This window comes from Dendropsophus ebraccatus, chromosome 3, assembly GCF_027789765.1.
Source record: "Dendropsophus ebraccatus isolate aDenEbr1 chromosome 3, aDenEbr1.pat, whole genome shotgun sequence".
Taxonomy (NCBI): domain Eukaryota; kingdom Metazoa; phylum Chordata; class Amphibia; order Anura; family Hylidae; genus Dendropsophus; species Dendropsophus ebraccatus.
The window spans coordinates 68,539,704-68,566,982 of NC_091456.1; the positions used below are offsets into that span (position 1 = coordinate 68,539,704).

Sequence of the window (27,279 nt, forward strand, 5' to 3'; positions counted from 1 at the left end):
ACTAGCAACTATTTCAGACTATTATATGTATCATTTTGAAATACTCACAGGGCTTGAAAGTGCAGACACAGTGCTGGCATCAGAGGGTGTCCGAGATACCACCGGACTGGCTAGCTGTGGTAAGGGTCCTCTTGCAACGACCAGCTGCACATAATCCTTTGCCCTCTGCAATAAGTTAATGGCTTGGTGATGTGTAATGGTCTGATCAAGAGGCTGACCATTAATAGAGAGAATCTGATCAACTTCCTGCAATTTTCCATCCCTGAAGCAAAATGAAATATCAGACAAAGGCACCATATACTCCTGAAAAGATTACAAAGCAGTTTAACCCCTTCAGGTCAAAGCCAATTTTCGTTTTTGCACTTTTGCTTTTTCCACTTTATGTTTAAAAGTCCATAGCGCTTGCATTTTTTCACCTAGAGACGTATATGAGTGCTTATTTTTTGCGATACCAATTGTACTTTGCAATGACAGGCATTATTTTTCCATAACATATGCTGCGAAACCGGAAAAAAATCATTTGCGCTGTCAAATTGAAAAAAAAAAGGAATTTGTTTTAATTTCGGGGAGTTTTGCATTTACGCCATTCGCCCTATGGTAAATCTGCCTGGTTCTGCATGTTCTTCAAGTCGTTAGGATTACAACGATATATAACATGTATAACTTTTATTGTATCTGATGGCCTGTAAAAAATTCAAACCATTGTTAACAGATATATGTTCCTTAAAATCGCTCTATTCCCATGCTTACAGCGCTTTTATCCTTTGGTCTATGGGGCTGTGTGAGGTGTCATTTTTTGCGCCATGAAGCGTTCTTTCTATCGGTATCTTGATTGCGCTTATACTACTTTTTGATCACTTTTTATTGAATTTTTTCTGGATTTGATGCGACCAAAAATGCGCAATTTGCACTTTGGAATTTTTTTGCGCTTATGCCGTTTACCGTGCGAGATCAGTAATGTGATTAATTAATAGTTTGGGCGATTACGCACGCAGCGATACCAAACATGTTTGTTTATTTATTTATTTATATTTATAAAATGGGAAAAGGGGGGTGATTTGGACTTTTAATAGAGGTGGGGATTTTTTTATTAATAAAAAAACATTTTTACTTTTATTTTTACTTTAACTAGAAGCCCCCCTGGGAGACTTGTATATACACAGCAAAGATCGATTAGATCGGTCACAGCAATCTATTGTCGAGCCGGGATCAGTGTCATTCCGACGCTGAGGCCCAGCACTGGCAGAAGAACGGGAGGGGGGGAGATCCGTCCCACTAGACACCAGAGATGTGTTTATCTAAGCATCTAAGTGCAGCTGCACTTAGAGGCTTAATTAGCCGGTGCGGCAACGCGCCGGCTAATAGAGGCACTGCCCGGCTGCACATGTCAGCCGGGATCAGCGCCGCTCTGAACACCCCCCGCGGCACCATGACGTATCAGATACGTCATGGGTCGCTAAGGGGTTAATATCTAAAAATCTATCAGTATACAAGCTTTTTTTACAAACATTCACATGTGAGAGCCTTGAAGACAGCCCACGTTTCACAATACCATCAGCCCCAAATTGAAGAGAAATCTCACCTATGGGCGACACTTCCTTCCTGGATTTCTTGAACGAATATCCCAAGTTCTCCTCGGTTCTCACTCTTCAGGCCGACAACACTAAAACCAAGGCTTCCACTTGAAGGTTTAACCATTTCCAGTGTTTCAATCTGACGGCCCTATACAATATGAAGACAATTAAAACTGAAATATATACCTATACATTTAAAAGATGTATGAAGACTAAAGCAATTAAAAAAAATTAAAAGATAACTGGCCAAAGACAATGTTTCATATACACACATATATACAAACAATTACATAATGTGAGAGCTTCCACTTGCACTATTGAGCACGAATGCATAATGTCATACAGAACTAGCTGGCAGAGCAGTCAGTTAAATCCCTTCCAAACAAATTACTTTTATTAAAAAACTATGAAAATCATGGGTACCATGTAAACCTGATCATTTTCTATAGGGTGACACACTACAAACAAAAATCAATGCCTTCAAGTTTTGTTTAAAAAAAATAAATACATACTTGAGCCATCCGTTTGATGATTTGGTCAAAATCCTCATTTGTTGGTTTGCCATTGATGTGGGGAAATGAAGATGGTACAAACGTTTCATCATAGTTAAATTGACTGCCATTCTGTTGGGCCAATGGATAGGGCTCAGTCTGTGTGGAAAGAGAGCTTGATCCAAATGGAGAAATTTGTGCAAACTCTGTGATGGATGATCCTGTTGGGGTTGCATTCACCTGAAATTAAAAAGAATTCAATCAAACAAGACCCCAGTGTATTTGGTATAACAAAACCTGCTTTCTCCTATCTAAGAATGAATTTTAATACAATCATGGAAACTGTCGCCTTAAAGTGACTCTGTACCCAAAATCTGAACCTTCCAAACCACTTGTACCTTCGGATAGCTGCTTTTAATCCAAGATCTGTCCTGTGGTCCATTCGGCAGGTGATGCAGTTATTGTCCTAAAAAACAACTTTTAAATTTGCAGCCCTGTGTCAAATTGGCGTGGCCTAGAATGTCTATGCCCTAGGCTTGCCCCGCCTCTCCGTCCCTCCTCCCTACCCTCTACATCATTAGGAATGCCACAGGCAGGTATTCTCCTGTAAGAACACTGCACATGTGTTGGATCGTTAAGGCACCTATGCACTATTCAGACAAGTGATGAATAGAAAAAAACCTGCCTGGGGCATTCCTGATGGTGAAGAGGGTGGGGAGGAGGGATGGAGAGGAGGTGCAAGCCTGGGCACAAACACTCTAGGCCACGCCAATTTGAGAAATGGCTGCAAGTTTAAAAATATTTTATTTAGGACGATAACTGCATCACCTGCTGAACGGACCCCAGGACAGATCTTGGATTAAAAGCAGCTATCTGAAGGTACAAGCGGTCAGGAGGGGGCAGATTGTGAGCACAGAGTCACTTTAACTGAGGAAATGCAACCCAATCTAACAATATCATACATTTTTATTTATTCATTTAAGCGTCTGTTCATTCTGAGTGGTCCAGTGAATCGCAACTACTCATCTGAGGAGAAAGTTTAACACCTCGAAACGCGTTATGTCAGGACTTTTATAAATTTTTTCTATTTATGGAATTCAAATAAATTATTACACGCAGTCTGAGGGTACCCCTTTATTTGTGTATTTGGATCTACTCGTTTCCTGTATCACTATACAGTGTATGAGACTGGACCCCAGAGCTGCGCCTGGATGTGAATATACTGAATGGTTGTGGCTGTGCACAACCCTACCAGGTGAGCCTTGACTTTTGGAACTGCTATTATACTCCTTTGTAGCTAACTACCCAATGAGGCGCTTTGCCTTTTTTCTATTTAAATTCTACAATACAAAGTCACAGTGCTCTGCTATCAAAGACAAAAGCACGCAGAGGGAGCATGTGCGGGACAACCAGACAACCACAGCGACAGTCTGCTGTCCATTTCCCCCATGTAATAGGAGTGGCGGCAGCAAACCACCGCTGACTTCAATGGGCCGTCCAGATGATCTGAGGATCGTCCGGGCAGCCCCTTCCACAGCTCCCCCAGCCTCTCCTGCTCGCTTTCTTTGCGTGTAATAGCACAGGCAGCGAGCTCGCTTCCTCCTCTAGATTGTGCCTAGATGTAATACGGCTTTTAGGCCTAGGTTGACAACCCATCAATCTCAACTTGATCACTTGCAGTGCCTTTACAAGGCAAAGACAATTGCTGTACTGTTTGTGCAGCCATTTAAATACATTGCTATGTGCGGCCAATAGCAATGATTTTTACGGCCACACAAAAGATCAAATCAACTGACGAGCGGACGTTTGCTCACTCGCTGGCTGATCATTAGCACTTTTACACAGGCCAATTATCAGCTAATTGAACGTTCCTAGGCAGGCTTGTTAGATATAATGTATGAAAGGCCTTCTACTGTAATAGAGCTTGCCATATTATTGCAATAGGTCTCCTTGTATCAAAGGTTGCATATCCCTATCCCTATAGAAACCTATCATTATACAACCACTGCAAACTGGCATGTTCACATAGATCACACAGCTTCTGTAACTCATAATTTATAATATGTTGAAAAAATGGGGGCTTAAAACCCATGAAATATTTTCAACTCCTGGTTTTAGCTATTTTACTTTGGAATTTTCTAACACAGTTCAAGCTGTAAAATGGCCAACGCTATGAAAGGAATGTTCGAGATAAGCAAAGCCCAGTATGGTGTTAGATAACAAGACATAATTTATACAGAAACATAGGAATTCTAAAGATTTACAACACAATCAAAGAAATAAAATGTATTTCAGAGCTGCCGGTCTGCAAATTCTTCATGCTAGGGGGCCTATGACCACATACATACAATACAAGATAGATGAAACATTGCAGATTGGCTGCATTTAACCTCACCAAAACTAACCAATAAGCAAATAGGTTTTGTCTACCTGTTCCCTTATGTGGTGAATTGAAGACTGTAAGCTTAGAATTTGGTTGAAGAGAGGACTTTGTAGGACAGACTTCAGCAAACATAATTTTTCTTCATTTGCTGTATCACCGCGATCTCGCACTTTTGTCTGTAGGCGCTCTACTGCCTGCAAGGCACGATGAGTATCTGCAAGAAAAAAAACATGGTATGACATGGTAAAAACACTACCATCAGCCTGATAAGATTCCCTTCCTTATGTATGGTATCATCATTCCCAAGCACAAATCCTGCAAACTAAAAGTGAGTGTCATATTCCATAGGGGGCATAAATAAGTGAACTGATCTGTGTGCAATAGGAAATAGGATGTGTGCAATGGGGAATGCTAGGAATGAGAAAAGGGGAAACGACTGCCAGTCTCCTCTAGACAGCTTATCTCCACAAGAACAAAATGATCAGGCAGTTGAAATCGCACATGCCTGTTTCTACCTATAGGGGAGCCCCTCAAAGAGATTAGATGGTCAGTCAGTACCTCCAAAGTGGCCAAATTTGGATGATAATGTGCATGACTGGCTTTAGGGTAGAAATGTGGTTATTTAATTGACAAATGTAGACAGGAGATCACCAGAGAGGAAAATGACTAGAACTCTAACTTACTGTTGTGTTCCCATAGCACCAAGGATGCTGAGAATAAAGGTCATTTTCTTTCCTTAAGCCTTAGAATTTACTTAATTAAATCTTCAGTCTATTAACATGTAAATTGGGCTGTCTGGTGTACTGGCGCAGGACTACCCCCTTATTGCACTAATACGCCTCGCCCACCGGCTGCCTCCTCATGAATATCGAGGTGGGGAGCTAAAGTGACTAGGACTATGCAGTGTTTCTGGTGATGCTGTGCAGTGATGTATACATGTTCTGTGGGTGGGAATCTACAGTGTTTCTGGTGACGCTGTGCAGTGATGTATACAGGTTCTGTGGGTGGGACTATGCAGTGTTTCTGGTGACGCTGTGCAGTGATGTATACATGTGCTGTGGGTGGGACTATGCAGTGATGTATACATGTTCTGTGGGTGGGACTATGCAGTGTTTCTGGTGACGCTGTGCAGTGATATATACATGTTCTGTGGGTGGGACTATGCAGTGTTTCTGGTGACGCTGTGCAGTGATATATACATGTTCTGTGGGTGGGACTATACAGTGTTTCTGGTGACGCTGTGCAGTGATGTATACAGGTTCTGTGGGTGGGAATCTACAGTGTTTCTGGTGACGCTGTGCAGTGATGTATACATGTTCTGTGGGTGGGACTATGCAGTGTTTCTGGTGATGCTGTGCAGTGATTTACACATGTTCTGTGGGTGGGACTATGCAGTGATGTATACATGTTCTGTGGGTGGGACTATGCGGTGATGTACACATGTTCTGTGGGTGGGACTATGCTGTGTTTCTGGTGATGCTGTGTGGTTATGTATACATGTTCTGTGGGTGGGACTATGCAGTGATGTATACATGTTCTGTGGGTGGAACTATGCTGTGTTTCTGGTGATGCTGTGCAGTGATGTATACATGTTCTGAGGGTGGGACTATGCTGTGTTTCTGGTGATGCTGTGCAGTGATGTATACATGTTCTGTGGGTGGGACTATGCTGTGTTTCTGGTGATGCTGTGCAGTGATGTATACATGTTCTGTGGGTGGGACTATGCTGTGTTTCTGGTGATGCTGTGCGGTGATTTACACATGTTCTGTGGGTGGGACTATGCAGTGATGTATACATGTTCTGTGGGTGGGACTATGCAGTGATGTATACATGTTCTGTGGGTGGGACTATGCAGCGTTTCTGAGAAATGCTGTGCAGTGATGTATACATGTTCTGTGGGTGGGACTATGCAGTGATGTATACATGTTCTGTGGGTGGGACTATGCAGTGTTTCTGGTGATGTTGTGCAGTGATGTATACATGTTCTGTGGGTGGGACTATGCAGTGATGTATACATGTTCTGTGGGTGTGACTATGCAGTGTTTCTGGTGATGCTGTGCAGTAATGTATACATGTTCTGTGGGTGGGACTATGCAGTGATGTATACATGTTCTGTGGGTGGGACTATGCAGTGATGTATACATGTTCTGTGGGTGGGACTATGCAGTGTTTCTGGTGATGTTGTGCAGTGATGTATACATGTTCTGTGGGTGGGACTATGCAGTGATGTATACATGTTCTGTGGGTGGGACTATGCAGTGTTTCTGGTGATGTTGTGCAGTGATGTATACATGTTCTGTGGGTGGGACTATGCAGTGATGTATACATGTTCTGTGGGTGGGACTATGCTGTGTTTCTGGTGATGCTGTGCAGTGATGTATACATGTTCTGTGGGTGGGACTATGCAGTGATGTATACATGTTCTGTGGGTGGGACTATGCAGTGATGTATACATGTTCTGTGGGTGGGACTATGCAGTGATGTATACATGTTCTGTGGGTGGGACTATGCAGTGATGTATACATGTTCTGTGGGTGGGACTATGCAGTGATGTATACATGTTCTGTGGGTGGGACTATGCAGTGATGTATACATGTTCTGTGGGTGGGACTATGCAGTGATGTATACATGTTCTGTGGGTGGGACTATGCAGTGATGTATACATGTTCTGTGGGTGGGACTATGCAGTGATGTATACATGTTCTGTGGGTGGGACTATGCAGTGATGTATACATGTTCTGTGGGTGGGACTATGCAGTGATGTATACATGTTCTGTGGGTGGGACTATGCAGTGATGTATACATGTTCTGTGGGTGGGACTATGCAGTGATGTATACATGTTCTGTGGGTGGGACTATGCTGTGTTTCTGGTGATGCTGTGCAGTGATTATGTAGCCTTAGCAGCAATGACAGATTCATGCTATGTTTTTGTGTTCCCATTCACACAGTATGTACCAGCTCCTATACCAGGGAAAAGAGCCAGCAGTTACATAACAGATGAATTGGAACAATCGCTGTGTCTGGTAAAGGCTGTTGAGATGATAATAGGTGAACAGTTACAGGAATATACTGCTGCTTCCAGTACAGAGGACACTGCATTTTGTACACACATGTTCTGTTTCATGGCTCTCACTAGCCTAACATACTGAAATGAAAGAGGGCACCGGCAGGCACACATAGTGCGATACTGTGATGAGAGAATAAAAGTTAAAAATGGCAAATTGATGCCGCACACCTTTGGTGGTCATGCTACAAGCCCGACACCGCCAAGTGCAGATCAGTGGTAGCCACCCATGTGCTGCCCTTCCTGGAGCTCCGGATAACTGGTAAAAGAATCTATGCCAAGAATTGCTGCGGGAGGTTCCAGGGTGTCAAGATCTTGTCAGGCGCTGATCAGCTTGTCATATACTACTAACACTGGCTGCCTAGTAATGGCAGTATAGGATGACGTAAATGCTACTGTGCATGACCAAACACTTTATTCTAGCAAGTACCAACTAGCTTATGAAAAAATTGCATAGTTGTCAGAGTACCAGTGCAGACACAAAGTGCAGGCCTGCAGAGGTGGCCATATCCAATGGAAACCAGACATAAACCACAGAGCCAGGAAGAATAAAAGAACACTGCAAGATTAAAGGGAGAATGTATCTGCCCCAGAGACATAAAGGAGACTCGTCAGGCTCCTTGTCAGTGTTAGTGAATATGTGTATTCCCCAATAACATTTCTGGAGGATCTGTTCTTACAAACCTGCATCTTATCATGATTCTGCTATTTCTGTTTAAGTAGTGAATAAACTAACAATATGATGCCATGTGTCTTTACCTAGTCTGACACTATCCATATAGCTATCAAGGGATATTCCCATATCTAACAATATACTTCAAGGATTACTGTCATTTGAAATAACTTTTGTCCAAACTTACTAATAGCAGCTAGGGTATCAACCAATCCGACTCTTTTATTTCATTACAGTCTATGCAGGAAAAGTCCGGAGCAAGACCCGCTGCGATCACTAACTTTTGACGTGTTGTCAGACAAGTACCTTGCCGTAACTTGTAGGGTTTGTTAGGTTAGATACTTTTGAAAATACATTTAGTAAACTTCTCCCCTTCTCCTAATATGCTCCTCTTTCCCTCTCATTGTTGACAGCTCATTGTCTAGGATACCGACCATAACTCTCATATAAACACAGTGGTCTGGAATAAAATATATATATATATATATATATATATATATATATATATATATATATATATATATATATATACACACACACAGAAGTAAAAGGCATAAGAGAAATTGCCAAGAATTCTGCTCGGGCCCACCGCATCCCTCTAACTTTCTGGTTTTGCGCTGGGTGCCTTGGGAGGAGAAAGGACAAGACGCAGCGGGTCCAAGGTTAGCGCTGCTGTGTCTCCCACTGAGGTGACCATCCAAGTCCTGGTGACATGTGTTAGCTCGGTGTGAGACACGGAGGGAGTAAAATCATACTTATTGCTTCAGATGATGCTGGTCTGACGTCACAGACTGGCCACCACTCTCAGAGTAGAGATTAATGGTCAGGAACCTAGGCATGAACTGTCAACAGTACAGGGACAAAAAGCAGCCAAACTACAAAAGAAAGCAAAATTGTCTAAACAATTACTCTTTCACTTGGCTAGGTATCCTGTCACAGAAACTTCCTAGCTGTGTTGGGTCTCTAGTCCCTTCTCTCAGTCTTGGGCTGGTATCCACACTATTATTCATATTTTTTTCCCCATATTTTCCATTTTACTATCTATATTGTAAACTAATGCTGAACTCTTGCATTTGAATGCTTGCATTTTTTATTTTCACTACTGGGTCTAAAACTAAGCAGACACTTTCTGTTCTGTCTGTTGTGATAAGAGGAGGCTGCTTCAAAATTATCTGTACAGCATTACAGCGGCTAGGGACACCGGTAGGTAGATAGCATCAATGTATGAAAATAGCAGCTCCATGTGGAGTTTAGTAATGCTCCACATTCACCTCAAGGGGACAGACTCCATCTATTGCTATCTAAGTCCATGAGGCTTGCTGTAAAGCATGTCACTAAATGCTGTTAAATCAGCTAGGGCAAGATGGCCGCCCCCATTACAATGTACAACATTCAAAAAATTTAAAGAGAAACTCCTCAGCGTCCCATTTGCTACAGAAGCAAATGGGTAAATCTTGTATTTGAATGCACACAAACAAATGTTTTGTCTTCAGCTAGTTTCTAGTCTTGTCTAAACAATGATTATGGTAGGTGGGCCGCTGGTAATCTCTTTGTGTAGCTGAGTCTCTGTGGCCAGGGACACCATCAGTCACCATTCTCCCAGACCATTCCGTGCCGCCCCCAGACTCAGGAATTCAGCTCATTAACACAAAGACCTCATGCAGAAAACACATTCACTTTGTAACAACTGCTAACACTCATCTTCACGGGCTGTTTGGTAGGAATGCTTGTCACTAGATTGTACACTGAGGTAAAAGATATTGCCATCATAGAAAGAAATGCATAGGTTAAAAAAAACAAAAAAAACATTTTTTTAAATTAAAGATTATCAACGTGTACATTTTTTTTCCTTTTGAAACAATTTAAGCAGTTTAGAAATAAAGAAAGAACGCACCGATAGTTTCCAGCATGGTTTTCAGACAAGGTTTCCTAAAGGGAAAAAAGAAAAGAAAAAGGGTAAACCTCTCTGTTATACTTTTCACTTACAAACTTTATACAGAAAAATACTTGACCTTTTTAACTGCATCATTTACAGTAATGAGGCCAACATTAAAACTACTTAAGTGGAATTGTTAAAGAGATTCTGGGCACATGAAAAAGTAAGGTGTATGCCTACTTATGTAGTAAAGTAGTAAAAGCCATCCTACCTATAGCCACTGCCCCTCTGCTTGTCACAGTCAGGCCTGATTCACTCATCTATAGTGCTCTCCGCAGACCCCCACACCTGCGGACATTACTACGGAAGTATATACGTAAGTCTGCATTAGCACAGACCCCTTTATTGAGAATAGGTGATCTGGGCCCCAACTATAGGCCGCACAATGACTTGCCAGTTTCTGTTTCTCTTTGTGATGTGGATGATGGCCCTAGTCCGTACCCAAACACCTACAGTTGTGTTTATGGGGCTATAGAAATGAATGGGTCCTTATTCTGTTCAAAAATGCATATGCATAGGGGCTTCACATCTGACAATGGCAGACGAGGAGGCTTTTATTATTTTACTGTATGAACAGGCATATACCTCACTTGCCTGAAAAAGCACTTAAAACTTCTTTGACAGAAGCCTAAATTCCCTGCTTGCTATGACCTCCGTCCTTAATGATATCATTGTACAGCTTCTTTGCCTACCATGCCTGGTAGTTAGTAATGTCTATTCATATATTATTCAGTGTACTCATATATATTATTCATGGCCAATGTATGTGCATGGTTTGCAGGATCTGATCAGGACTCCTAACTTCCTCTCTTATACCTGACCCTGTCAGACCATTGGCTGACAGTCAGCTGCAAGCGGAGCTCCAAGCAAAGTATGGGCTAGTTCACACTGAGGAACCTGTACTGAATCAGCAAGGAAAGTGTTCCAGGCGGAAAGTGTTCTCCCAAAATTTGTGCAGAACCTGCAAAGAAAATGCTCCGCCAGGGATCACCTCTGGCAGAATTCTGTGCAAACTCTGTGTGCATTCCGCACAGAATTTCGGTGAGGAATAGTGGGAGCAGACACAGATATTTAATTTTTTCCAATTCCTCATTGAATTTCCACGCCAAAAAATTTCAGAGCGGAATATCACTGCTCAATTCATTTCAATGGGATTTCACCAGCAGAATTGACATGCCAATTTTGGCAAAAAGCGGATCCTCCGCGGAACATTACGCTGTGTGAACTGCAGAGCGCAAATTCCATTAAACTTAATAGAATTTGGCTCTGCACAATATTTTCTTGTGGGATTTTCAGAGCAGATTCAGTGCGGATTCATCAGTGTGAACTGGCCCTAAGGGAGAGGAGAAGGTGTTACACCTCTTAGCAGATAAGGAGCTTGGGAAAGCCTCACGGACATATTTCTACATTCTGGAAGCACAGACAGAAATATAAAAGGTACAATGCACCTCCTTGCCCTAATAGCTACCTAACAACATCAGTGTTTTGGAATGTTAATTGCATCTGACAGATTCACTTTACCAAGACTCAATGAGGCAGCAGACCATCACTAGGTGTTACTAGTGATGCTAGTTTATGAATGGCATTTGCTGCTCTGTGCCCCAATATACATACATCAGTATCGCTCTATTCGCAAGATCCTAATGGATACCTGTGACAGACACAAAACACAATGTGTGCCTACCCTTACATGAATTGAACTACATTGTCAATCGGTTTTAGACTTTTTTTCAACACGCTCTAAAGGGAGTGGGTGTTACTAGAAAGTGAGTATGACTTCAGTTTAGTAAAGCAAGGCTTAAAGAGAATGTGTCATCAAAAATGACTTATTATTTAAATAATGTTTTTATGTTAAACATATTATCTAATTATTTTCGGTGAGTTTTTTTCTAATTTTCCATTTTATATTATGATATAATCCTGAAATTTTGCAGTTTTCATTCTCACCATTTGGGATAAAAGTAAGCTGAGACTTCCTGTTGTGTCTGTGGTGATAAGAAGAGGCTGCAGTAGAGTGATCTGTACAGCATTGCAGCGACACACGACACCAATAGATAGAGACAATAGCAGCTCCCTGTGGAATTACCTCTTTACGGGTGCATTCACACGTACAGGATCCGCAGCAGATTTGAAGGTGCAGATTTGATGCTGTGTTCAGTTATTTAGATGAAAATCCGCTGCGGATCCGGTACGTGTGGACGTACCCTACAGGTCAAAGAGGACGCTCAGTAATGTTTCATTCATCTCAAGGAGACTGTCTATTGTCGTATATGTTCATGAGGCGTGCTGTAAAGTATCTCACTGAATTCTGTTAAAATTTTAAAATTGAAATTTAACAGCCAATATGGACTAAAACCTGTACAGCTGCTTGAAATAACCATTCCTCAGACAACCATTTGCTTACTGTTGTTCAACCATCAACCTACTTTTATCTAATGTGTATGGCAACCCTAAATTTACACTGCATAAGTAGTAGGCAGTGTCTGATTTTTATTCACTAAATAGCACACATTACAAAGTTATACAACTTTGTAATGTGTGTCATTTAAGTGAATGGCCCCCTTCCCTGTGTTTACCCCGGAAGTGTGGTGCATTATACTCACGTATTTGCTGTCGACCCCGGCCGCCATCTTGGGTCAACAAGGTCATCTTCGGGAGGCCGGCTGGACCACTCCAACCCTCCCTCATGCCGGCCCTCCTCTGCCGCGTCTTCCGCTGCTCAGTTGGCGGGTCGACAGCGAATTTGTAAGTATAATGCACCACACTTCCAGGATAAACACGGGGAAGGGGGCCATTCACTTAAATAACACACATTACAAAGCTGTATAACGTTGTAATGTGTGTTATTTAGTAAATAAAAATTAAACGCCGCACTACTCCTTTAACTATTTTACATGATCCCTCATTTATATATGGCAGATGCACAAGTAGGTTTTATAAAGTACTCTCAGGAGCTGAGCACGCTTTATACCTGGAGTTACCAGCTGCTGCTTACAGGTATTGACCAATGTCAGCGATGGCACTGATAGCACTAATAGCAATGAGAGATGGCAGCTCTGAAACATGACTACATGCAGTACGAGATGATCACAATGGCAGCCAGAAGTCTGTACTAGGCCTCCATACCTGCCACAGTAGATCTGCTAATAAACCCTGCCTAAGGCATGTTGTACTAGTAGAGCACCAAATGAACTGATTCATGCAATGCCATAGCATTGCATCGACATGTATAAGCAATCTAATATTTGCTTAAAAACATTTCCCTAGAAGTGGCTTAAAAAGTGTAAGAAAAAAAAATCCCCTAAAAATTTAAAAATTGCCCCTTTTTTTATTTTTTTTTTAAATAAAAAAAAATAAACAAAAACAAATTTGGTATCACAACATGTGGAGTTCTTTTTACGCTGTGGCGATGTATAACTGCAGCTCAGCTCCCGTTCATGTAAAGAGGACTAATGAGTTTCAGGGACCATTCAGCTGACCTTAATGGTTATCAGATATAACTAAAGACTGTCATAGAACCTAAAGGGTTAATAACTTTTCACACAACAGATGCTCATTTAGAAGTATATGTGGGAGGTATCCAAAAAGCAGTTGACTTCCATTAACATTTTTTGCTGTTTTTACACTAAATTATATATTGGTTAGGTTCAATTAATCTCCAATAACAGAGACCTCCAGAAAGATTGGGAAGTGGGATCAGGGTCATCATCCCAGAATACAGAGCCTGCTTTTGCTACCAGCCATAGCAATGCCCTTCTCAATCAAATCTGTTGCAGATCCTGTACGTGTGAACGCACCCTTAAAGAGGACCTGTCACCCCCCGCGCTGGGGTGACGGGCTCTCGACCCCCAGCTAGATCCCCTTATAGTTACCGCATGTCGCCGAGTCCCGCTGCCGGAGCCGGTCCCGGGACGGAGATATCCTGGTGAGAAGCCGGCGTGCGCGCTGTGGAGATGGGTCCGACGTCCATAGAGAATGAATGGAGCCGGACTCATCTCTGCTGCGCGCGCACGGCTCCATTCATTCTCTATGGACGCCGGACCCATCTCCACAGCACGCGCGCCGGCTTCTCACCGGGATATCTCTGTCCCGGGATCGGCTCCGGCAGCAGGACTCAGCGACATGAGGTAACTATAAGGGGATCTATCTGGGGGTCGGGAGCCTGTCACCCCGACGCGGGGGGTGACAGGTCTCCTTTAAACAACTAATTGGCGGAGTTGCCAGAAATCATATTCCATAAGATCCCATATTGATGACCTAATTTTTATCGGCTAGAGCGGGGCATCAATATTAAAAGCAGGAAAACCCCTTAACCAAAACAGACTTTAATCAGAATCTTCTTCAGTGTTAATTCAATGAAGGCATGTAACCACAATTACAGAATCCTAGGTCTAAGTCCAGGAGAAGACTGCAGAACAAATACAATCTTCTAAACATAGAACACTTGATTCGGTAATAGGATTTAATGCCATATGTCATCACTTCACACTTGGAGAACACATAGCAGGTGGGAGATGAAGGCAGGAATCTTTAACAGGAGCCCTTTAACCCTTTGGGAGCTTGTAGCATGTTTGAGGCCATCAATGGGTTAAACTGAAGAGATTTTATTTGTTCTCTTAAAGATTGAATGATAAGAAAACAGTTTCTTGTGCAGGAGTGGAGGCTTGTGTGTATGTGTGACTCCTGATCCCTCAACCATTACTGTCAGCCCTTCAATCTCACATTCCTATCACTAATATACACTAGATAAACACTTCTGCAACAATCTACAACCTGTGTTTACTCAGCAAACAAACCAGCTTCATGGACTGTGGTTATTATCTAAAGCAACAGTAGATGTGATATAAAGCAAGTTTGAAATATACATAGTGGGGGGGGGGGGTTACAGAAGGTATTCAGACCCCTTTAAATTTTTTTACTTTGTTTCATTGCAGCCATTTGGAAAGTAAAAAAAAAATGTTTTTGCTCATTAATGTACACTCTGCACCCCCTTGACAGAAAAAAATGTAGATATTTTTGAAAATGTATTATACAAGAAGAACTGAAATATCAACTGGTCTTAAAGTGACTGTACCACCAGGCCCAGGCTGAAGCACTGGAGGCGGGCCGACCCACCCTTAGTGGGAAGAAACCCCAGCCCTTCCATGACGTGACTCCATTGGAATCAATGGAACCCTATCATAGAGGGGCTAGGGTTTCCTCCCACTAAGGGTGGGTCGGCCCGCCTCCAGTGCTTCAGCCTGGGCCTGGTGGTACAGTCACTTTAAGTATTCAGAGCCTTTGCTCAGTATTGAGTAGAAGCCCCCTCCCTTTATAGCTAGTGCAGCCATGAGTCTTCTTGGGAATGATGCAACAAGTTTTTCACACCTAGATCTGGGGATCGTCCGCCATTCTCCCTTACAGATCCTCTCCAGCTCCCTCAGGTTAGATGGCGAACATTGGTAGACGACATTTTCAAGTCTCTCCATAGAAGCTCAGTTGGGTTTAGGTCAGGGCTCTGGCTGGGAAAGTCAGGAATGGTCAAAGAGTTGTTCTGAAGCCAGTGCTTCAGAAGAGGTTTTCATCCAGGATATATCTGCCGCAATTATCTTTCCTTCATTTGCAACCAGTTGTCTTGTCCCTGCAGCTGAAAAACTGCCCCATAGCATGATGCTGCCTCCTCCATGTTTCACTGTTGGGATTGTATTGGGGAGGTGATGAGCAGTTCCGCCTGGTTTTCTCCACACATACCGCTTAGAATTAACACCAAAAAGTTCAATCTTTGTCTCATCAGACCAGAGAATCTTATTTCTCATAGTGTGGGAGTCCTTATTGTGTTTTTTCATATGTCTTGCATTGAGGAGAGGCTTCCGTCGGCACACTCTGCCATAAAGCCCCGACTGGTGGAGGGCTGCAGCAATAGTAAAGCTTTCTTCCATCTCCCTACGGCATCTCTGGAGCTCCACCAAAGGGATCTTGGGGTTCTTCTTTACCTCTTTCACCAAGGTAAAGATGAATGCGGCCAAGTACAGAGATATCCTGGATCTTCTAGATCTTCTATCTTCCAACAAGACAATGACCCTAATCACACAACTAAAATAACAAAGCAGCGGCTTCAGAACAGCTTTGTGACCATTCCTGACTGGCCAGGCCAGAGCACAGACCTAAAGCCAATTGAGCATCTCTGGAGGGACTTGTACATGGCATCCACCAATGTTCACCATCCAACCTGAGGAAACCGGAGAGGATCTGCAAGGAAGAATGGCAGACGATCCCCAAATCCAGGTGTGAAAAACTTGTTGCATCATTTCCAAGTTGACTCACGGCTGCACTAGCTCAAAAGGTAGGGGGCTTCTACTCAAAACTAAGCAAAGTCTCTGAAAACTTATGACCATGTGAGGTTTCAGTTTTTCTTGTTTAATAAATTTGCAAAAATATCTACATTTCTTTTTTTTCTGTCAAGATGGTGTGCACAGTGAACATAAATAAGCAAAAAATTAAACGTGTTTAGTTTTTTTTTTAAGATTTCTTTTGTGTTTTTACTTTTAAGGGTGCCTTCACACGTACCGTATTGCTGCGTATTTATCGCTACGTTTTTGGTGCAATTTTTACATGCGAGTTTTGATGTTTACATGATTTTCATGTGAAAATCAAAACTCGCATGTAAAAAAAATTGCACCAAAAACGCAGCGATAAAAACGCAGCGATACGGTACATGTGAAGCTACCCTAAAGAGTTGTTTCTGACTAAATAAACAGATGAGCTATCCACAGGATAGGTCTTTAGTCACTGATCAGCTCCTGTTAACTAAAAAGGGAGATAACCTGCGGTTACAGGTCGCTACCAGAGATGAGCGCGACTCAAGCTTGGCATTTATATACCAGTGGCCGAGGAAGTTGGATGCAGCCCTTAAGAGCCTTGCCCTACAGCCTATGGCTATGGTTTTTCCCAGGACTCCCTAGGGCTGCATTCAACTTCTTCAGCCACCGGTATTTAAATGGCAATTGATATACTCGCCACCTCTACATAGGTAACATGGACAAACTGCTTCCAGCCCCATTCAGGTGTAGTGTGGACAGGGCTGAACAGCTCTTGTATGAGCACCCTAGTCACCAGAGACTGATTTTTTACTGAGCATCTTCCTCCCCCCCCCCCATAGGCTTATGAATAGTGAATAAACCCCAAAATATACTATACGTACAGCATGCTGCATAATGGAAAAACCCCATGGATCCACCCTTCACTGTCAAAGCCAAAGTATCCCTGGTTAAAATTTAAAATCTCTATAAAAATTAAAATCTCTGTAACTATACAACATGCAGTATGATCTATTGCAGTGATTTTCTACCTTTTTTGAGCCGCGGCACACTTTTTATACTTAAAAAATCCCGGGGCACACCACCAACCAAAATGACACTAAAACAGTACATATTATACATATAGTTAATAATATAGATTCTAAATGTATTTATACTCACTCAGTGTGAAACCTGGGCCTGTTCTCTTCTCCCCCCTGTGCTTCTCTCCACCATACTTCTCACCTGTGCTTCTCTCCACCATACTTCTCCCCCTGCTTCTCTCCTGTGCTTCTCTCCTGTGCTTCTCTCCCCCCTGCTTCTCTCCCCCATGCTTCTCTCCCCCATGCTTCTCTCCTGTGCTTCTCTCCCCCATGCTTCTCTCCTGTGCTTCTCTCCACCAAACTTCTCTCCCCCCCCCCGCTTCTCTCCGCTGTTTCTCTCCCCCATCCCCATGTTTCTCTCCCCTGTTTCTCCCCCATCCCCAGGTTTCTCTCCCCCATTGTTTTCTCCTGTTTCATAGGGGCACCATAGTTAGGTGAACTTTCTCCGCGGCACACCCGACCATGTGTCACGGCACACTGGTTGAAAATCACTGATCTATAGTGTAGAGATGCCTGTGTTATACTGTCATGCTATCATTTATTGTGTGCTGCTGTACAGTACATTGTATGTACATTAAAAACAACTTAATAAAGCTTTTTAAACAAAAAAAAAAAGTAGTTGTTGTCCAATCACAGACTGTTATGATTTGAACTGGCTGGTGAGGCTGGAGACCAACTGCCACCATCACTGGAGCTGTGAACAAGTCTTGTGGCGTCTTGTGGTTTCTGAGGAGCAATTTTCTGCCCATTTTTTCTGTCACAGAGGCCTGATGGCCGGCACAGCTCCCCGGTACATCATCCCAGAACATCTACTGGTAAGTGCTACTGGTACACACCGCACAGCACAGCAGGGAGGGACACTGGTCATGTTTGGGTGCCATGTAATTAACTATTATAAGACTGATCGGTACAGGACACAGATGACATTAGTGATGGCGGCCATGGACATCTGTAAGGAAAAACTTTCATCTCCAAGACACAGCAGCCAGTAACCTGCAGTGTTATATGGCCGCCATTCAGATCATACATAGCTCTCTAATATGGCCCATAGAGTAACGTGGAGTTGTCTGCAGTCTCATCAATGAGGGGACAGAGCGCCACACGGGTCAGGGGCTGGGAAAGGCCTAGGCGACAAAGGGTCTGCGTTAGGGGGCTGGGAAGGGCGATAGGAGGGTCCACATTATAGGGGGCTGGGACGGGCCTGGTCTGGGAAGGGCGATAGGAGGGTCCACATTATAGGGGGCTGGGACGGGCCTGGTCTGGGAAGGGCGCTGGGAGGGCCCACGTTAGGAAGCTGGGGTGGGCCTGGGCAGGGAAGGGTGCAAGCTCACAGTTTTAAGGAGTTCTAGGAAGGTTTGGGTGAAGGAAATGTAAATTTAGGGTTAGGATGGGTGATCTCCCTAGGGTGGAGGATCTCCCTCATGGTGCCTTTACCTTGACGTGGTGAGGGAGCTTGCGTGCCTTGGTGATCCAATGAGCTAAGCTGGTGGGAGTAGTACTCCTGGCGGGGTCACCCGTGCCAGACAGGTCAATGGGGAGAGGCCAGACTAAGCAAGGCACCCGGAAGAAAGGGGTGGTATCCTATAACTATTTAGATCTGCTAAATCCATGCCAGATGACAAATATGGCGGGTGGTCCATTGGTCTGGTGCTGTGCCCCATTTTAGACTATGAGGCAGTGGATGGCATGCCAGATGCAACTTTGTAATGTGTTTATATTACAGGTGTTCGTTATCTACCCCCCCCCCACCTCCTGAAATTAAAAATACTTGTGTGATGACTGTCGACCACTGATTCTTCAGCCGCTAACCATCCTATGCCGATGTTGTCATCTCTAAAGGGACGCGGGCCTAACTAACTAGTTAGGCCAGACCCCCTCTACTACATTGACAGATGACTGACAGCTTGCTCAGGTTCCCACCCCCGCGAGAATTGTCCTTAATGGTGCGTTCACACCTACAGGATCTGCAGCTGATTTTCTGCAGCAGATTTCATTTAAATAACAACACAGCATCAAATCCGCTGCAGATCTGCTGCAGATCCTGTAGGTTTGAACGCACCCTAAGGGTACGTTCACACTTACCGGATCCGCAGCAGATTTCATTTAAATAACTGAACACAGCAACAAATCTGCACCATCAAATCTGCTGCAGATCTGCTGCGGATCCTGTAGGTGTGAACGCACCCTTAATCAGCAATGTCACCATTATGCCTTGCAGTTGATTTACTCCATATAATGCTGTCAGTGTACAAGCATAAAAGGTATAAGAAAGCGGTATGTCCATGATAAAAAGTGATGATTACTTGGTGGATTCAACCTCTAGGACCCATTGATCACAAGAAGGAAAAAAAAGACTATCCACAGTGGCCACACAATATTGCTGATAAAAATAAAAAAAAGCATTATAGGTATAACATTATTGCGATCTTTCCCGGCCGCACTGACCACCACCAATGCCATCCTCCACCCACCCCAGATACGGATTGGGAGGGGGAGGAGAAGGCCACAGCTGGACTCTGGTGGCAGCCTATCTGCTCAATAATAGTGTTGAGCCGATCTGTCAAAAGTGTTCAAGTCGGCAACTGAAAGACTCGGCATTTGATTAGCGGTGGCTGCAGAGATTGCATGCCGCCCTAGGGCTTCCTGGTAAACATGGACATGAGCGTAGGTTGTATGCATGGTTTCCGGGCAGCCCTAGGGCGGCATGCAATCTCTGCAGCCACCGCTAATCAAATGCTGAGTCTTTCAGTTGCCGTCTCGAACACTTTTGACAGATCAACTCAACACTACTCAAGAACAGAAGGATCTCAGAAAGCCTGATCCTCATCTCCCCCTGATATCATTGGGTAAAGTCAGACAGAATCCATACACATAGGATGGTGGATCAGTCCAGATTAATTCTACTTTGGTTAAAGGGAAAAAAAATGATAGGATCTGACTGAGGAAAATATTCCCCCTCAGATGTGTCATCTGTTTTTATACAGAAAGATGCCAATTGGCAGAGAATACACAGCAGAACCACAGTGGGGGTCCACCGGGAGGAATACATAAAGCACAATGCTGCACAACATATTTACCATAGACAGTGCCAGGCATTAGCCCAGTGTAGCATAGAAGCGGCAGCCATGTACAGCGACGAAGGGGATGCAGCAACTAAACATCTTCAAGGAGAAAGACGTCCGACTAAATACACCATTCCCTGCCCAGGACAACGGCAAACCTGCACAAATCTATTAGGGCAGCTCCATCTATGCGCAAAAAACATTAGACAAACGTCCACTATACACAAAGACCAAGAGAACACAAACAATCTGGGCAATGTAGTTCATTGGGCAATGTAGTCACCATTCACTGCGGGTCCAGCCGACCTCCACGGTGGTGACTGGCGGCCTCCCTGCTAGTCAGCTGCTTACATCCTATCCTGTGGGGTAACAGTCATCCACCTTCCACCACTAACTCAAAGACTTTGTAAATGGGATGGGAAGGGGAGCGTTACTGGAAAGTCCCAGGCTGCTGTATCTGACAATCTATGCAGCCATATTGAAGCGTATGTACTGTTTCTTATGATCAGGTACTACTGTTATGAGACATATATATATACATACTAAGGCTCTGGTCACATTGGTGTCACCTTCCATTACCGCACTCATTGGGGATCACCAGGCACAGTGGTCTCCAGGTGTGGGTGGACACAGTTGTGAGAGCGCCTTAGGGAGTCAGCTGACCACACGCTACATTACACTGGTCAGATGACGAGGCTCCTGCTCTGCTCCATGTACACAAAGCTGCAGCCCCCGGGGGCTGGAGGTCCGTGCTGTCCCCGGTAGGCCATGTGAGAGCCGCACATCCCTCCATCCCAGCCTGTGGCCACCCCCGCAGCGGCTCTCAGTGGTCTCTCCCTCCGTGTGCCCGCGCGCAGCCCCCTCCCCAGCCTCAGCACGGCACCTGTTGCTGTCAGCGCTCGGGTCGCCGCCGGTCACCGCATCTCGCCTCGGAGCCGGGAATCTTGGAAGCGGTCCAGTGTCCGGAGGCCGCTTGCGGTCCACGCTCCGTGACGTCACCCCGCTAGCCGTGCTCTGACGTCATGGGCAGTAGGGGCCGGCCGGCTAGAGCGGCGAGATCCTGCGGGGGGCTGCGGAGGGGAACAAAGGAGGGAGGGGGAGGAGATGCTGCTGCTGTCTGCTGCACGGAGGGAGGATGGGAGGGGGCGGCTGCTCTCCCGGCCCGTTATACGTCCCATCATAGACCAGCGGAGAGTGCCGCTCACACAAGCTTGGATAGGGATTTAGTGCCAGTCCACAGCACAAGGATCCACTCAGGAAAAGTCTACTTCCCACAGGGCCGGTGGGGGTGTGACTGCAGGGACCTCCACTCATCCTGGGAATGCACAGCCACTACTCCACTCATCCTCTATGGAAAGTGGACTCCTTCAGCAATGTTTGGTGGTCCCATAGAGGAGTGGACTCCTTCAGCAATGTTTGGTGGTCCCATAGAGGAGTGGACTCCTTCAGCAATGTTTGGTGGTCCCATAGAGGAGTGGACTCCTTCAGCAATGTTTGGTGGTCCCATAGAGGAGTGGACTCCTTCAGCAATGTTTGGTGGTCCCATAGAGGAGTGGACTCATTTAGCAATGTTTGGTGATCCCATAGAGGAGTGGACTCCTTCAGCAATGTTTGGTGGTCCCATAGAAGAGTGGACTCATGTAGCAATGTTTGGTGGTCCCATAGAGGAGTGGACTCATTCAGCAATGTTTGGTGGTCCCATAGAGGAGTGGACTCATTCAGCAATGTTTGGTGGTCCCATAGAGGAGTGGACTCATTCAGCAATGTTTGGTGGTCCCATAGAGGAGTGGACTCCTTCAGCAATGTTTGGTGGTCCCATAGAGGAGTGGACTCCTTCAGCAATGTTTGGTGGTCCCATAGAGGAGTGGACTCATTCAGCAATGTTTGGTGGTCCCATAGAGGAGTGGACTCCTTCAGCATTGTTTGGTGGTCCCATAGAGGAGTGGACTCATTCAGCAATGTTTGGTGGTCCCATAGAGGAGTGGACTCATTCAGCAATGTTTGGTGGTCCCATAGAGGAGTTGACTCATTCAGCAATGTTTGGTGGTCCCATAGAGGAGTGGACTCCTTCAGCATTGTTTGGTGGTCCCATAGAGGAGTGGACTCAATCAGCAATGTTTGGTGGTCCCATAGAAGAGTGGACTCCTTCAGCAATGTTTGGTGGTCCCATAGAGGAGTGGACTCATTTAACAATGTTTGGTGGTCCCATAGAGGAGTGGACTCATTTAGCAATGTTTGGTGGTCCCATAGAGGAGTGGACTCCTTCAGCAATGTTTGGTGGTCCCATAGAGGAGTGGACTCATTTAACAATGTTTGGTGGTCCCATAGAGGAGTGGACTCATTTAGCAATGTTTGGTGGTCCCATAGAGGAGTGGACTCCTTCAGCAATGTTTGGTGATCCCATAGAGGAGTGGACTCATTCAGCAATGATTGGTGGTCCCATAGAGCAGTGGACTCATTCAGCAATGATTGGTGGTCCCATAGAGGAGTGGTCCCATAGAGGAGTGGACTCATTTAGCAATGATTGGTGGTCCCATAGAGGAGTGGTCCCATAGAGGAGTGGACTCCTTCAGCAATGTTTGGTGGTCCCATAGAGGAGTGGACTCATTTAACAATGTTTGGTGGTCCCATAGAGGAGTGGACTCATTTAGCAATGTTTGGTGGTCCCATAGAGGAGTGGACTCCCATAGAGGAGTGGTCCCATAGAGGAGTGGACTCCTTCAGCAATGTTTGGTGATCCCATAGAGGAGTGGACTCATTCAGCAATGATTGGTGGTCCCATAGAGCAGTGGACTCATTCAGCAATGATTGGTGGTCCTATAGAGGAGTGGTCCCATAGAGGAGTGGACTCATTTAGCAATGTTTGGTGGTCCCATAGAGGAGTGGACTCATTTAGCAATGTTTGGTGGTCCCATAGAGGAGTGAACTCCTTCAGCAATGTTTGGTGGTCTCATAGAGGAGTGGACTCCTTCAGCAATGTTTGGTGGTCCCATAGAGAAGTGGACTCATTCAGCAATGTTTGGTGGTCCCATAGAGGAGTGGACTCCTTCAGCAATGTTTGGTGGTCCCATAGAGGAGTGGACTCCTTCAGCAATGTTTGGTGGTCCCATAGAGGAGTGGACTCATTCAGCAATGTTTGGTGGTCCCATAGAGGAGTGGACTCCTTCAGCAATGTTTGGTGGTCCCATAGAGGAGTGGACTCATTCAGCAATGTTTGGTGGTCCCATAGAGGAGTGGACTCATTTAGCAATGTTTGGTGGTCCCATAGAGGAGTGGACTCATTTAGCAATGTTTGGTGGTCTCATAGAGGAGTGGACTCATTTAGCAATGTTTGGTGGTCCCATAGAGGAGTACTTAAGTACCGGCCGGGATGATCCGTGCAGAGACCGCCACGGAACGGCCATTCTCTATACGTTGTGTGAACATAGCCTAAAACTGAAAGGATCAGGGGAAAAGCTAGTTCGGGGCAGTTTTTGCAGTTTCTTTCTCTTCCTCATCTGTCTGCTTTCATTACTGACCGCTGTTTCCACCATTTGTTCGTCTTCATATATTCCTCTCATCATTTAGTTTCTGTTATCTGCTGGTGAGTTCTAGTTGTTACATAAATTTCGTCCTAATGTAAGTCCAAGGGGTACATGAGTACTGAGAGTTACAATAGACTTGGGTGATCCTACCATGCAATGGTGTGATCCAGCAAGGCCAAGAGACTTTCATCCCACCTTTGTCTGCTAAACAAAGTTACTGTTGTCACTAGAGATGAGCGAATCGCTCATCTAAATAAAGTGAAGCCCTTCGTTTGATCAGCGCTTTGCTCATCAAGTTGGCTGCCTGTCAGTGCTGCTCCGCTCCCTTCCGCTTCACCCCGGGTGCTGAGGTAAAGATGGATCTCATCCTGGGAAACTGGGAAAGATTTCCCAGCATGAGATCCAGCCTTTCCAGACATCCTGAGAGGAGTGGCAGGGAGCGAAGCAGCACTGGCAGCCGACTTGATGAGCGGAGCGTTGATCAAACGCAGCACATCGTTTAGATAATCGATTTGCTTATCTCTAGTTGTCACATCCCTTTTTCTACTGCTTCCTCTTCTTCCTCTCACCTTCCCGTCTAGTGTACATCCATTTTTATCAAACAGAAAGCTGGGGGATAACACTCTGGAATTGTAAGTGTAATTTTAAGGTTTTTGTATTCAACCAAAAGCTTGAAACGTCCAAGGCCAGTCCAGATAGTTTTTGTTATATGAACAATGGATGGACACTATCTGTGCAACATTGATGTAACCTGGGAGCCAAGGATAGCCGGTGAGAATGCACATGCAGGAAATGATAACTTCGCTGTACTAGTCAGTGGGGGCGCTAGATGCAATGCATTTCATTGTTGCGTTTTTAATGCGACAGCCACACAGTACACATGCATTGCATCTAGCGCCCCCACTGACTAGTACAGTGGAGTTATCATTTCATGCATGCGCATTCTCACCCACTATCCTTGGCGTAAAATGTTGTGTTTCTCTTATGGCTCTACTAGGCATTGCTCCCACCTAGCCAGAATCCTGCTCCACACTGATGAGGGGCAACACCCCAAAACAGCTGTCTGTGGATGGGTACCTGGCCTTGGTCTTTCCCTTGTCATTACATTGACTTATAGGGCCACTTAAAGTAGAAGTCCAGCGAAACTTTTTATTAACCTCTTAAGGACCCATGACGTACCGGCACGTCATGGATCACTGTCACTTAAGGACCCATGACGTACCGGTACGTCGGCCCTTTAAACGGGCGCCGCGCGAAATCGCGCGGCGCTCCGGTGAAGATGGCTGCTGATTCTATCAGCAGCCATGTTCCTGTGTCACGTAGGGGGCAGTTTCCCTGCCCCCCCGTGACGCCGATAGCTGTAATTGGCCGATGACTTCTCATCGGCCAATCATAGCAATGTACTTTGTTTCCGGGACCGGACCCCGGAATTCAGCGGTGATTGGTGCTGTCCGAGACAGCACCAATCACTGCTGTGCCCGGGCGTCACCTGCCCGTGGATCCGGCCCCCTGATCGCCCGTGATTGGCCGGTAACCACCGGCCGGCCATTCATGGGCGATCGTTACTACTACTCCCATCATCTCCTTCTCTGCTCGCCGGAATCGGCGAGCTGAGAAGGAGATGATGGGAGTACTGTGCAGTGAGCCCGGCGCCCGGTGCATACCTGGTGTGTGCCGGGCGCCGGGTGCCTCCTCCCGCGTACTGCCTCCTCCTCCTCTGGCCCCCTCGTGCTGCCGCCAATAACAGGGAGATCAGCAGCCTCTGATCTCCCTGTGCTCTCTCCCGCTCCTCCCCGGTACCTCCTCTTCTTCCCCGCCGCCGCTCCATGCTGCCCCCGCTTCCTCCTCTTCCCCGTTAGCCGCAACATGCTGCCCCCGCTTCCTCCTCCTCCCCGTTAGCCGCTCCATGCTTCCTCCTTCTCCCTCATGCCGCCGATCCATCCCTCTCTCCCTGTGCCCTGCTGGCACCCACCATCCCACCCTCCCTGCTGGCACTCTCCCACCCTCCCTCCCTGCTGGCACTCTCCCACCCTCCCTCCCTGCTGGCACTCTCCCACCCTCCCTCCCTGCTGGCACTCTCCCACCCTCCCTCCCTGCTGGCACTCTCCCACCCTCCCTCCCTGCTGGCACTCTCCCACCCTCCCTCCCTGCTGGCACTCTCCCACCCTCCCTCCCTGCTGGCACTCTCCCTCCCTCCCTCCCTGCTGGCACTCTCCCACCCTCCCTCCCTGCTGGCACCCACCATCCCACCCTCCCCTCCCTGCTGGCACCCACCATCCCACCCTCCCCTCCCTGCTGGCACCCTCCCACCCTCCCCTCCCTGCTGGCACCCTCCCCTCCCTGCTGGCACCCTCCCACCCTCCCCTCCCTGCTGGCACCCTCCCACCCTCCCCTCCCTGCTGGCACCCTCCCCTCCCTGCTGGCACCCTCCCACCCTCCCCTCCCTGCTGGCACCCTCCCCTCCCTGCTGGCACTCTCCCACCCTCCCTCCCTGCTGGCACTCTCCCACCCTCCCTCCCTGCTGGCACTCTCCCACCCTCCCTCCCTGCTGGCACCCACCATCCCACCCTCCCCTCCCTGCTGGCACCCACCATCCCACCCTCCCCTCCCTGCTGGCACCCTCCCACCCTCCCCTCCCTGCTGGCACCCTCCCCTCCCTGCTGGCACCCTCCCACCCTCCCCTCCCTGCTGGCACCCTCCCACCCTCCCCTCCCTGCTGGCACCCTCCCCTCCCTGCTGGCACCCTCCCTCCCTCCCCTCCCTGCTGGCACCCTCCCACCCTCCCCTCCCTGCTGGCACCCTCCCCTCCCTGCTGGCACCCTCCCACCCTCCCCTCCCTGCTGGCACCCTCCCACCCTCCCCTCCCTGCTGGCACCCACCCTCCCTCCCTCTCTCCCTGTGCCCTGCTGGCACCCACCATCCCACCCTCCCTCCCTGCTGGCACCCACCATCCCACCCTCCCTGCTGGCACCCACCATCCCTGCTGGCACCCACCATCCCACCCTCCCTCCCTGCTGGCACCCACGCACCCTCCCTCCCTGCTGGCACCCACGCACCCTCCCTCCCTGCTGGCACCCACGCTCCCACCCTCCCTCCCTGCTGGCACCCACGCTCCCACCCTCCCTCCCTGCTGGCACCCACGCTCCCACCCTCCCTCCCTGCAGGCACCCACGCACCCACCCTCCCTCCCTGC

General features: G+C 46.5%; 1 protein-coding gene across 10 annotated transcripts in view; it reads right to left on the reverse strand.

Annotated features, from left to right (window-relative positions):
* Positions 1 to 21,624, reverse strand: part of MPDZ (multiple PDZ domain crumbs cell polarity complex component) — a 117,179-nt gene extending 95,555 nt beyond the window's left edge. For 5 of the 10 annotated variants that reach the window (XM_069961964.1, XM_069961960.1, XM_069961965.1 and 2 more), the window contains exons 1-6: positions 20,578 to 20,613; positions 10,081 to 10,115; positions 4,496 to 4,662; positions 2,087 to 2,305; positions 1,583 to 1,722; positions 49 to 262 (exon numbers count right to left, since the gene is read on the reverse strand). In XM_069961964.1, coding sequence (XP_069818065.1) covers positions 49 to 262; positions 1,583 to 1,722; positions 2,087 to 2,305; positions 4,496 to 4,662; positions 10,081 to 10,115; positions 20,578 to 20,612 — 810 coding nt within the window. In that variant the 5' untranslated portion in view covers position 20,613. Of the gene's footprint in view, positions 1 to 48; positions 263 to 1,582; positions 1,723 to 2,086; positions 2,306 to 4,495; positions 4,663 to 10,080; positions 10,116 to 20,577; positions 20,614 to 21,445 lie in introns of those variants that run through there. The other 5 variants (XM_069961968.1, XM_069961967.1, XM_069961963.1 and 2 more) reach the window with 3 other exon arrangements.
* Between the last annotated feature and the right edge of the window lie 5,655 nt (positions 21,625 to 27,279).